Source organism: Colossoma macropomum, unplaced genomic scaffold, assembly GCF_904425465.1.
Source record: "Colossoma macropomum unplaced genomic scaffold, Colossoma_macropomum, whole genome shotgun sequence".
Lineage (NCBI taxonomy): Eukaryota > Metazoa > Chordata > Actinopteri > Characiformes > Serrasalmidae > Colossoma > Colossoma macropomum.
This window is the reverse complement of record NW_023494791.1, coordinates 43,865,391-43,877,977: the sequence shown is the minus strand read 5'-3', so window position 1 is coordinate 43,877,977 and position 12,587 is coordinate 43,865,391. Positions and strand designations below refer to the sequence as shown.

Sequence of the window (12,587 nt, the reverse complement as noted above, 5' to 3'; positions counted from 1 at the left end):
TACAAATGCGGATTGTGAAATGGTCCGCTGCTTTAATTGCAGAACGACTCTCGCAGCATCATTAGAGGCGGAACACACGAATGGGTCGGCTCCACCATATGGCCTTTTAGAGCCAAATAAATTGAGAGGGAGAATCATACTTTCGTTGTTGAAAAATGTCGGCGTTGCACTGCACAGCATATGGTGTGTGCTGCTAATGTAACACTATACTTACTGGCCACTTTAATATAATCGTGTAGATTGTAGGTTTTCCTTGCTGATATAGTGTTAGAGACTGTAGCCTGTTGACGGTCAGTTTGTGTCATCCTCTAGTCCTTCATCAGTGGTCAGGTTTTGTCCAGAGTCCCTCTACTTGGACCTTAAAATATAGTTAATGTCAATGTTAGGTAGTTGGATTCAGGTATAGAGTTACTGAATGATCCAAACCCCAAATAATATCCGGGTGAAAGAGTCAGAAAATGGTCAGAAGCTGACCAGTGTTGAATAGGGTAGACATGATAAACTCTTTAAGGTAACCAATGGGCTACAGTCTGTAATTGTACAGCTATGTAGTGGACTTTTAAGGTAGGCATTTCTAATAAAGTGGCCAGTAAGTGGAAGTACAAGGTAGGTGTTTCTAAAAAGTGGCCAGTGAGTGGATGTTTATGAACAGTGTTTATAATATAGTAGCCAGTGAGTGGATGTTTATGATAGGTGTTTCTAATAAAGTGGCCAGTCAGTGGAGGCACAAAGTAGGCATTTATAACAAAGTGGCCAGTGAGTGGAAACACAAGGTAGGTGTTTCTAAAAAGTGGCCGGGGAGTGGATGTTTATGATAGGTGTTTCTAATATAGCAGCCAGTGAGTGGATGTTTATGATAGGTGTTTCTAATAAAGTGGCCAGTGAGTGGAAACACAAGGTAGGTGTTTCTAAAAAGTGGCCAGTGAGTGGATGTTTATGATAGGTGTTTATAATAAACTGGCAAGTAAGTGGAAGTTTACCATAGGTATTTCTAGTAAAGTGGCCAGTGAGTGGAAGTTGATAAGCACATTGAACATTGAAGAGAGAATAGCTGGACCCACACAAAGCAGTGGCTCCTCCTGTCCAGCATGGGTGGCAGGAGAAAAGTGCTGCTCATGGCTAATCAGGCCTCATGCATTAAAGCTGATCTGCACCAAACTGCTGAGTGGCACAAGTCCAGAAGACAATTGCACGTGAATCGATATCTCATAACAGACTCAGAGCGGCACTCTTCTTCGTCCCTCAGGTAACACTAGCAGCATACGAAAGATAGAAAAGAGGACTTCTTCCCCACCTCACTATATGAAGACAGACAAATAAATGCAACACATTAAAAATAGATTCATTCTGCCTGATACCATTTCACTACATTAGCTACAGTGTAGATATGAGGAGTGGAAAAGTGGAAAAGCTATCAGAGCATGTAAAGTTTGATTTCTGATTAAAGTTCAGTACAGTTATATAGAGTGAGTTGAACTGACGTGGTGGTGGTGTGTTAGTGTGCGTTGCGCTGGTAAAAGTGGATCAGGCACAGCAGTGCTGCTGGAGTTTTTAAACACCTCAGTGTCACTGCTGGACTGAGAATAGGACTAGAGGATGACCAACACAAACTGTGCAGCAACAGATGAGCTACTGTCTCTGGCTTTACATCTACAAGGTGTACCAACAAGACTCATCCAAGAACAGCACACACTAACACACCACCACCCACCACATCAGTGTGACTGCAGTGCTGAGAACAACCCACCACCCAAATAGTACCTGCTCTGTGGTGGTCCTGTGGGGGTCCTGACCATTGAAAAACAGGGGGAAATGGGGCTAACAATGTAAACAGAGAAACAGATGGACTACAGTCTGTAATTGTGGAGCTACCAGGTGCACCTACATGAGAGGTGGAGCTGACCAATTGGACAAACAGGTGTACTTAATGAAGTGGCTGGATGATATATTTGACCTTGTATGTTGCAGTTTTACAGTGACTCTTTCAGTATAAAGTCCTGGCATAGAGCTGCAGCATTTTCCATTCCTAACAACTAACTGAAATGTGGTAAGACTACACCTCCTGTTCTCAGTCAGTGACATATTTAGGACTTCAAGAAGGTCTAGATTGACGAAATTGATCCCACCATTGTGAATGAGTGGTTCCACAGTCACTTCCTAATGAGGTGTAAAACCCTCCAGAGCTGAACCAATGGGAGAGCTTGTTTGAATGTATGTACTCAAGAACCCCGAGAAAAAATCCTGACTGGACTAAACAATGGAATGAGTTTTGCTACAAAACTTGCAAAGTTTTGACTATATTAAATAAAAAATGAACTAAAAGAAATGGACATGTATTTTTCAGTTCCCACAGATCATTAGGCTTTCTCCAAAGGCAGAGAAGGCCCTTAGGGTTCTCCATTGGTATTAAATATGATAACTTACAGTCCCTCTACTTTTGATACATAAGTACCTTTGTACTTTCCCTGAAGTAGAGAACTAAATAGAGGCCTCCTACTTTTACTGCAGTCATTTTTAATTTAACCACATCACAGATGCAGCACATCACAGTACAGAGCAGTACGTCATTCCCCACTTTCATACAGTGCCAGAAAACCACATAAGCAAGCCAATCTGAGACATTTTTAATACTCGTTAGCTACATTAGCCTCATAGCTCCAGTGCAAAACTAAAGAAGTAAACTTCCAACACCAAACATGGCTCATCAACTACATTCGGAGAAATGAGAAAATGAATAAATTGACTTTTCACTGTACTCGTCCCATAAAGTCACAATAAAGGGAGCCACATTTGTCAGTCAGTCATGAACAGACTGTGAGTGAAGGCCTTTTGTCGCAGTGTTTCTTAGCCTTGGGCTTTTAGCCGCAACAAGCAGCGCTCACACCGGGCCCATGTTCTTTTTGTACTTGGCAGTGTTTTCTAGTAAAGGCGAGTGTCCATCTCCCATCTCCCACTGGCTGGGGTCCAGCAGAACGACTGGGCGAAGTTTTATAGCTGTTTCGTCATGCTGGTCAGCTGCAGTCTCTGCAAAGTAATGCACTACAGGGCCCCTGGCGCTGGCTAGTGACCACAGCAGCCATCAAAAAGGCCCTGACATTTGTTTGTCCACAGATGTTAAACGGCTCAGAGGCGGCCTGCGGAGAGAGAGGGAATTGTGGGAGAGGCAACTAGACCCTGCTGAAGCAGAGCTTAATTTGCATTTATTAATGTTTGGCCGTAAAACGTCCAGCCTGCTCGTATCTTTAATCCAAACATGATTCGTACATATGGCCAATGTTTCAATTCGAACAAGATTTCATGACCACCTTAATTAGTCATTATGGGCCGCACCGCATAAAAGTACAACGTAACCGTGACATTAGGCATTCTGTGACACGAAGCATCATGTATAATTCACTGGACGTAGTAAATTGAAAGTTGGGCAAATGGGATATGATAAGTGAGTGCGTCTGCATTACTGAAGCGAATGAAAGCTCTATTATAAAACAGTGCCTATAATGATCTGCTATATGACTGATCTGGGCCCGCAATCTCAGTGACAGAAACTAAACCTGTGGTAATGAAGACAAAGCTTCTTCCGCTCCCGTTCGCCTTGAGCGTAATGGATAAATTGCTCATTGTTTTCTTATAAACAGCACATATATCTTTTAGCCTCACCCATTTAACTCAAGTTCCCACCACACACATTTGTTACTCCACAACACAAACAGAAGTGTTTCATTTATCAAAATTTCTGCTGAAAAATAAGAAAGTCATACTTAGCGCACCATTCATGAATATTTCGAAGCTAACTCCTTGGTGTACGGCTAAAAAAGGCAGTGAAAAGAGACGCAACAGAAGCAGCTCCAACAAAAGCACCTTTCAGTGAGCAACTGGATTCAATAAACGCATCAAATACTTACTGGCCACTTTATTAAACTCTCCTCCCTTGTAGCTCCACTTTGCTGGTGCATAGTTACTGCAGTGGCCTCCAACCCTAGTCCTGGAGAGGTACCTTCCTGAAAAGCCTAGGTCCAACCACAATTTGCCACACCTGCTCCAGCTAATCAACCTCTTCCCAAGTACCTGATTGGCTGGGTCAGATGTATTAGAGTTAAGTAAGGGGTGGGGTGGCTTATTGGATGCAGGTTGAAGCTAAACTCTGCAGGAAGGTGGTTCTCCAGGAGTTGGAGACCACTGAGTTAGTGACTGTACCAGCACTACCATGCTAGTACCATTTAAATGTCATTGCTGTTCTGAGAATGGTTCACCACCCAAATAATCTGATCAGCAGTAGTCATGTGGTCAGACACTGACCAGTGATGAATAGAGTTCAGGATTTCTGGCAAATTGTGCATGATGATTCAAGAGATATTTCTGAGGAGATTAAATACAAAATAATCCTTTTCAGTTTTTGACATAATTTGAAAATGCCTGTTGTTGAATGATGAATGGACCAAAAGAAACATCACAAAATGACTTGGAAAAAAGTCTGGTTCCATTGACTTACATTAAAAGTAAAGTATGTTTTTTCCTCATCCTGTAAAGTTACCATTTTGGAGATATGAGATTCTTCCAACAACAGCGATAAGAAAGAGAAAAAGTCAACAGAAAAACAACAGAACAACAAAAGAAATATTATTAAACAATACAGGAAGAAATATGACTCCCTACAACCATGCAAGACCTGGTGGACCACCAAAACTGACCCCATCAGATAAAATGTACTTCAAGCTTTCATCTTTGAGAGAGAGAGCAGAAAACAGGGGGAAGTCTGAAGAGCTTGGCAATGAGTTCTGGGTGGTTTTCCTGAAATCAAACAAGCAGGACCCCCATCACTAAAAATTACAGTGAAATCAGAAGAAACAGAAGCAGCTTCAACAAAAGCACCTTTCAGTGAACACCTGGATTCAATAAATGTTCAATTGCAAGCTTCAGCTCAGAGCAAGAAAGACTGTAGAGCTCACCCAGAGCACATTACTTCAGCTCTTAGATAAAAATCTTCATTAATTAGTCATGAAAGACTTGGGGAGACAGCGTAGTGTTGGAATGCAAAGTTTTCATCATGGGAAACAGAAGGGAGGTGGGAGAATTTATAGTGCATAGAATGTCGGTGGGGAGGAGTTTCAGTGTGGTCATTCTCTGGAGTCCAAGGCTGGTGTTTCTAATAAAGTGGACATTGAGTGTGTACAATTAAACAATACAGTGCTATACAATGAGATGTGTTCATTATCTCAATTGCTAGTATGTTGGTGCTGTACATCCAATGCAACCAGTTGGAAAACGTCTTCTACAACAGGCCTACCTCGCATTTCCCATGCCTTGCATTAAACCGAACATACCAAAGTTCAACTGCAACCTTCAGCCCAGAGCAAGAAAGACTTTAGAGCTTATCCGGAGCAATTTCTCCATCTCTCAGATAAAAATCTTCATTAATTAGTCCATCTTAAAACCGAATTCTTTATCAAAAGGCCTCTGCCGAGGAGAGACATTGCAAGCATTCTGCTAGCATCAAGCCACTTTGTAACCTTTCATTATTCTGGCCTCTGGAAGCCCCTGCTGTCCCACATGGCCGTGAGGAAACACAGCTCCTCCTCTCCCTCCGAAACACATTCAACAAAGGGAAACACACTTTCAAGGAGCAAAAGAGATGTTTACTTGAGTCCCTCTCATCAAGTAAAGTTCACAGTGCAAATCGTTCTTTCATCCCGTGTTTTTTCCCTCGATTTCGAAGGCATCAGACAGTTTCCCTCCCATTTTCTCTTGGATAATTCTTCAGCTAGCTCCCTCATCAATTATTCAGTTTCTCCTCTACATATTGAACATGTTTCCTTTTCTCTGCATTAATATTTAAGGCTTCTCCCCCTCCTTAGGACATCTCATAAGGATAAATCAAAGTGACATTAAGTTTTATTGAGACAGTCTCGTTGTGAAATTAAGCCCTAATGGTGTTGGAAGCGAGCTCTTTTTTTACAGCTGTCCACTAAACGAAGACAGACCGGGGGCGGGGGGGGGGTTGTGGCAAGAAATAGAGGTTTTTTGAAATTAAAGAGTTTGATGTAGTATGTAAATACATTCAAAAACATATCATTTGCTCCCAGAGCCAAACAATGTGGCAGATAAGCATCCTAAACAGCCTGGTTTAAATATATAGTTTTTTTTGTGATGCCAGTACAGTCCACCTATTCTACCTATTCACAGAGGTGTAGACCTACCAATTCACCTTGAAGTTACTGCCTATTTAAATCTGACAGATATCAACAGGGTGGAAAATGGTCATGTAAACATGGCTGTTTTTGGTGCATGTAAATATAAGGCCCTGTTAACACGAGTTAAGCTCTTTGAGTCAAAGAGACAACGGTGACAATGAAATTGCAGCATCCTGAATCAACCGCGATGACATGTCCATGATGCTTTGTAACAGCCGAGACATGGTAAATGGGTAATCGGCAGTGGCAGGTGGGAGGAGACATAGACAGATCCATAGAAACAGAATCCATTCCTATGGACTAATCATCCTCATCAAGCTAATGTTACAAAACAAAAGGAAAATCAATGGCCATTAAGTGGCACTCAACTGGAACAGGAAGTCAAGAAGAGCGTCGGCTGAATTCAGCCGAGCTGAGCTGTTTCAGTCGGCGCGGTAACCGAATTCAGCAATTTTTATAGCTGATCACATCGGATGAGCGCTCTGATCGATCGGGTTTGGACCAAGCCCTTTCCCCTCCACTCACATGCATTCGATTGAGGTCACATTGAAGCAGGTGCTTCTTACTACAGCAACTCTGCATAGCTTAGTGTTTCTCTGTTCGAACGCACGTGAGTCAACTCCCCAGCTCATTACCAAAGCCTTCATGGATTGAATTAGGTGTGCTGAAGCAAGGAAAGCATTAGACCTTCATGAACTAAGTCTGTCAACGTTGGAAATCAGCAATTGATCTACCTTCTTTAGGAATTCTTTTCAAATGAAGTATTAAAACAACATGAAAGTGTCTTCCTTGGCACGATGAGCAGGTTTATAATGATATGACAGTTTTCTTTTCCAAACTATTGTTAAAAGAACAGTTACTACTATCACTACTTAATATTGTTGAAAGCCAAAAGATGGTTGAACTCTATGATGTTGACCATGTTGCCAGATACATGAAAACTATGTCTCACATATAGTTTAATAACTTTGGAACCATTTGCTATACACACCTACTTTCAATCACATTTGGACATGAAGACTCAAGGCCTCCCAGAAAACACAAGTCACAATTCCAAAGCTACTAATAGCTTTTACAGTTTAGTCATAAAATACCATTACCTTTTGGTAATTTTGTGGGGGTTGTATACAGTCATTTTGTACCATTATCCTTCATGTTTCACAATGTTGCCTCAAGTTAACAAACCCATTTTCTTCACTTTACAAGAACATGAAACATAATTGATGATAATGAAAGGGGTTGATAATGAAATGATTAGTTTAAATAAACCAATAAAAATGTAGCTTGTCACATAATTTACTGCTGGGCTTTTTTAAGCCTCTTTCTGGGATGGTGCAGCTTGTAGATTACATTTCTGCACCAGACAGTTTCACTCATTTTCAGCATTTCATCATCAGGTTTTCATCATTTTTTCATCAATCTAAAAACATTATTTGCCATTGGAGAGTTCTTTTTTTAGGTTTAATATGATGTAAATAATTTTATATTGTGAGATTTTATTTAATTTCCAAATGTTACGAGAAATTGATGTTTGTTGCCTAGAAGCAACATTGCATGACAATGGATTTTGTCCAGAAAATAAAAGCCATTTCTGATTACATAAAAATAACTTAATTCTGTTTATGTTTTTGCTAGGATTTAACTGTTAATTGTACGGTATCAGTCCTAAAAACACTGTAAGAAAACAAGTAAGCCTTCCAAGGGTTCTTCTAAATTGGAAAATGGTCACATAAAAAATGAGTTATGATTGTTTTGGCTCACAAAAATGTCAACTGGATCTCAAGGGAAAAATAAAGTGTGAGAAAAATGTAGGATTTGGCCCCTTGCAGCTCATATGGAACAGTTTTGTTTGGACCCTATGGAGCTTCTATTACAAACTGCAAAGTGCAAAACGGATTAAATGTATGAAATCATAACTCTTATGTTAATTTATTGAATGTGAGTTATCCATGTGCATCATATATACAAAAGGTTTTAGCCCCTTTTGTGCATTTGGGTATTGGAACCTCATACTTTCTTAAAATAAACAAATATTACTGCAAGCATTTTAATTCACATCAATATTTTCAAATGAAATTTTCATTGTACGGTAGGGTCCAATCTTTCCAACTAACACAGGCAAAGCCTAGTACAAGTTGAAATGCTGACACGGTATGGCCGACTTGCCATAAAGTAAATGTGGCAGTAGATTAAATTTCTTATTGGGTAGCAGAGGCAGTTTTTTCCTCTGGAGTGATGCTGAATTAATCTGGATAAAGAATGGAGAGTGAAGCAATCTGGTAGAGTGCAGCCGAATGACGCAAAGTCACCGTGCACTATTCTGATCCAATATTCATGGCTGAATGCAATAGGGAGATCCTTTTAACCTGCAACAGGGGAGCAATAGCATCCTAAAGTAAAGGTCTCCTGGTTGAAAAGGTCTGCAATAACCCAGGTTTATATGAATTGAGAGGTAGTGTGTACTTACATTTTCACAGTTCCATACACTTAACCCTGTTAATGTCCTGGGCCTGACAGTGGGCCTAAAGTTTGCTACTCAATTTTCTAATCTAAGAATAGCTCAACAAGTTTGCATTGAAGCCCCTGTAGTTACTGAATAATCAATTTTAGTATGAAATAAGTGATTTTAAGGGGTTAAATACAAGTTTGAATGATTTGTATTTCCATAAATTACATAGTACTTCAGGACCTGATATTTCTTTACTTAGGTTGATTGATTGGTTGATACTTGATGATATTTTACTGATAGTTTCAGCTGCTCTGTTTATTTGTATGGGTTTTTTGTGCATATATGTCTGAGTAGATGATTTAAGTTAGATGGTTCCATCTCCTGTGATTGTAGCCTCTTGCTCTCGTTCATGCAGCTTGTGGATTCTTGTTATAGTGGAGGGTCTCAAAGGGAACTGGAGCTCCACTTTGCTGTTGCGTTTGTTAGTTTGCTGGAGGTTAATTTATCCAAAGGTCTCCTGTGGGCACTGTTCAGCATGGTCTGCTGAAAGTGCTAAAAGTATCGCTTTAAAAGTCATTTAAAAGCTTTATTTGAATGAGAGGGCAACAATTACAGATCCTTTCATAGCAAAATACAGTGCATGAGCATCTGGACTTCAGCCTGGAACTACTACAGATGGTACAAACTAGGAAAATGTGTTAATGGTATTTAATAATAAAAAAAAAAAATAGTGGCATTAATATTTGATTGTACTAACATATCATTATTAATACATCAATTTCACAGCCCTAATTTAAATATTACCTTGTCTCTCCATTTTTATCCTTTTTTATGTCATTTGAAAATGCCAGCTTCTTTTTACATTGTAAGTAAATTTCATTATAAAGGGGCCAATAGAAATGGCCCAAAAATACTTGAATTAACATGTTTTTACATTGACATACATTTAAAAAGAAATGTTTTGGCTTCTCTTTTAAAGTTACCATTTTGGAGATATGAGGTTTTGCCTCAACAGCGATGATATACGTCATACTGATTGGCAGTGCTGATAAATGCAAATATCTGGTGAGTGATGTATGATAAGAATAAGTTCAGTTTTTCCACCATACATTATTAAAAGTATGGTTTCCAATAGAGGAAACAGATCTCTAAAAATCTCCCCTAAATTTCTGTTCTTCAAAAAGGTTCACTCTTAATCTACAACATCTTTTTTTAAAACTTGCTTGCAGCATAGACTCAACTAGGAGAATGAATCTGCAGACAAGCCAATAAAACCTGAATTAGTCTGCCACATTTCTTTTCTTCAGTAGAACATTAAAAGAGACAAGTGATCATCATGTGAGTTTGCTATTTTCGAAAAGGTTTATGATTTTTGTAGCCTTAACCAAACGCTTCCTTATCCTGTGCTGAAGCTGCAAAGGAGTGGTCAGTTTCTCAATACTAAAGATATCAATGACCTTGGGCTATGCACAGTTGTAAATGTTAGGAAGCAACGATAAAGTCTGGAACTTGTCATTTAATGTATAATAGGTAATTCTAACATAGGGTGTGGGATACCACTAACCAATCCTGGAAAGGCAGATGGAGGCTGTCAGAAAACATGCCGGATCGACCTCATAGATGAATTTCAGTTTGGTTTGAGCCAGAGCTTGTTATTTAAGTCAATAGAATGGGATTTCAGTAAAGTCCTTTTAAATTAGGCGATTATACTTGCAAGGTTTATGCCTCACATCCTGAAAGGAAAAGTAAAAAGAAGTGCATCAGCCTACACTGAGACTGCAGACAACATGATGAGAAAATGCAGCTCTTTTTCCTTTATTGAATGACAGGCTGCAATTAGGGTGCGTGATTAGACCAAATCGGACATGCACCTACTCTTTAGAATTGATTGATGACTGTAATTCACTCATTTTATACATTTGTAGGGGACCTCAGCACTTCAAATGAAGAATAGAAAGAGATATAATGCGATGTAAAACACATACAGTTCAGACTCCCTTGCGTGCGGTGATCACACTGTAGCACCATCACATTTGACTGGATCTTTCAATTATACAAGAACGGATGATGCCCAAGACTTATAATGCATTCAGGAATTCATAGTGGTCCACATAAAAGCTTTTACATAAAGCATACTGATTCGTTCAACACATTTTGCAAAGTTCCCTCAGTGGAGAAGAAATGGCACACCATTAAACCAGCTTTACGTGTGCAGTTGCACGCATCGTTTTCAGTGTACTTCAGGCTAAGGGAGTGGCCCATGTGGTGTGAGGGATCTACAAGCCCCTCCCCTACACAATCACAGTCCAATCCATGACCAATCTTTGACCATCATGCTGCCTTTGCAAACCATATATATGTATATGCCATATTTCAAGGGATGTGAGCAATTTTTTCAAGATAGCATCCTCTATGATCATGTTTCGAAGTTGTACATTAAAGTAAAAAGAATAAACATCTGTACAATGTTGCAACATAAATATGCTTTTAAGCTAAAAAGAAAAAATGAGTATCAGCCCTGACATTCAGGTGAGAATAACGGTGACCATAATATGCTGCCAACATGTGGCACTCGCAATCCAAACCTGTCGAGCCACATGGCAGCCCAAGCCACATGGAACTGCACCACTAGGCCCAGAGAAGCAGACAACAAAATGGGTGGACTTACGTGTCTTGCGGCTGATGTGGGTCCTAGCTGGGGTAGTAATGGGCCTCTCGGTGGAGGGCTGCTCACGGGTCCACATTTGGGTGGAGTCATTGAGAACGGTCGGATTGGATGGAGATGGGCTGGAGGTGGACGTCCGTCCACTGGAGGAGGTGGTGAAGGCTGTGGTGGTGGGGACCACGTGTCCCAGAGCGCTGAGTGGTGCTCTTCTGAGTCACCTGACTGCCAGATGCCCCGCCACCCCTATGGGATGGGTTGGGAGGAGTCCCAGATCGAGTTTTTCCCCTCACCGAAGTAGTGATACCAGGGCTGCTGGAACCAACTGGCCCACTAGTTGTGGTAGTTGTGGTGGTTGTCTCTGATCCTTTGGGGAAAGCACTGGGCTTGGACAAGAAGATGGGGTCCTGTCCAATGCCCTTGGCATCCACCAGGTCTGTGGGCACATAGTCCCTCACAGAGCCTACCACGATCCACTTGAGCAGCATGAGGCTCAGGCCCAGGCCAATGAAGCCAATGAGAAGGGGCACTGCACACAACCAGGTCTGCTGCCGGGGCCACAAGGCACAACGCAACGTCCCGGCACGTTCAGGGGCCTGGGCCTGTTGCCGGCTGCCCGAGGCCCCGGTGCTCTCGGGCTCCTCCAGGATCACCCCTACCACCCCCGAGCCGGTGGTCACCGCTCCAGAACTCTCACTCATGACCCTCTGAGGGTCAACCCCTGGGCTGGGAGATCAGCAGGCACGGGAAGCTCCAGGCGCCAAACATTGGGGCGGGACAAAAAAAAAAGAAAGCAATCCCACGATGGCCAAAAACACACTCACACGCAAGAAACTCGCAAACACTCCTTAACCCCTTAAACTGTGGACTTATTGTTTTAATTAAATATTAACCATAACCAAAATAATTCTGAACTACATTGAAACTATGCAAGATACCTAGATATGAAAGTGAAGAACTGAAATCTGGACCCACTGATGGATCCTTAGAGTTTAAGGGGTTAAAGCACAGGTGCAGGATGCCACAAACACACACACACAGGCACACAAGTACACACACCCAGTAGAATTCCGGAGGTAGGAAGAAAAATCAGGGCTTGCAGAATCCGACACGGGACGATCCTCTAGTCCAGTTCCAGAAGGCGCAAACAGGCGGGTTCCAGGTCCAAGGGTGAACCGGACGAGGGGCAGGGGCTGACCAGAGGAAGGAATGCAGAAAGCAAAGCAGATGTATGTGCACGGAAGCTCTCGGCAGCTCCCGATGCAGCAGCAACACCCCTCTATTAGTG

General features: G+C 41.4%; 1 protein-coding gene across 1 annotated transcript in view; it reads right to left on the bottom strand.

Moving 5' to 3' along the window:
* The window catches only part of LOC118810959 (pro-neuregulin-3, membrane-bound isoform), a 526,122-nt gene extending 514,060 nt beyond the window's left edge, over positions 1-12,062 (bottom strand). The window contains 2 exon segments of the mRNA XM_036575126.1: positions 11,306-11,475; positions 11,477-12,062. Of these exon segments, the coding sequence (XP_036431019.1) occupies positions 11,306-11,475; positions 11,477-12,000 (694 nt within the window). The 5' untranslated portion in view covers positions 12,001-12,062.
* Between the last annotated feature and the right edge of the window lie 525 nt (positions 12,063-12,587).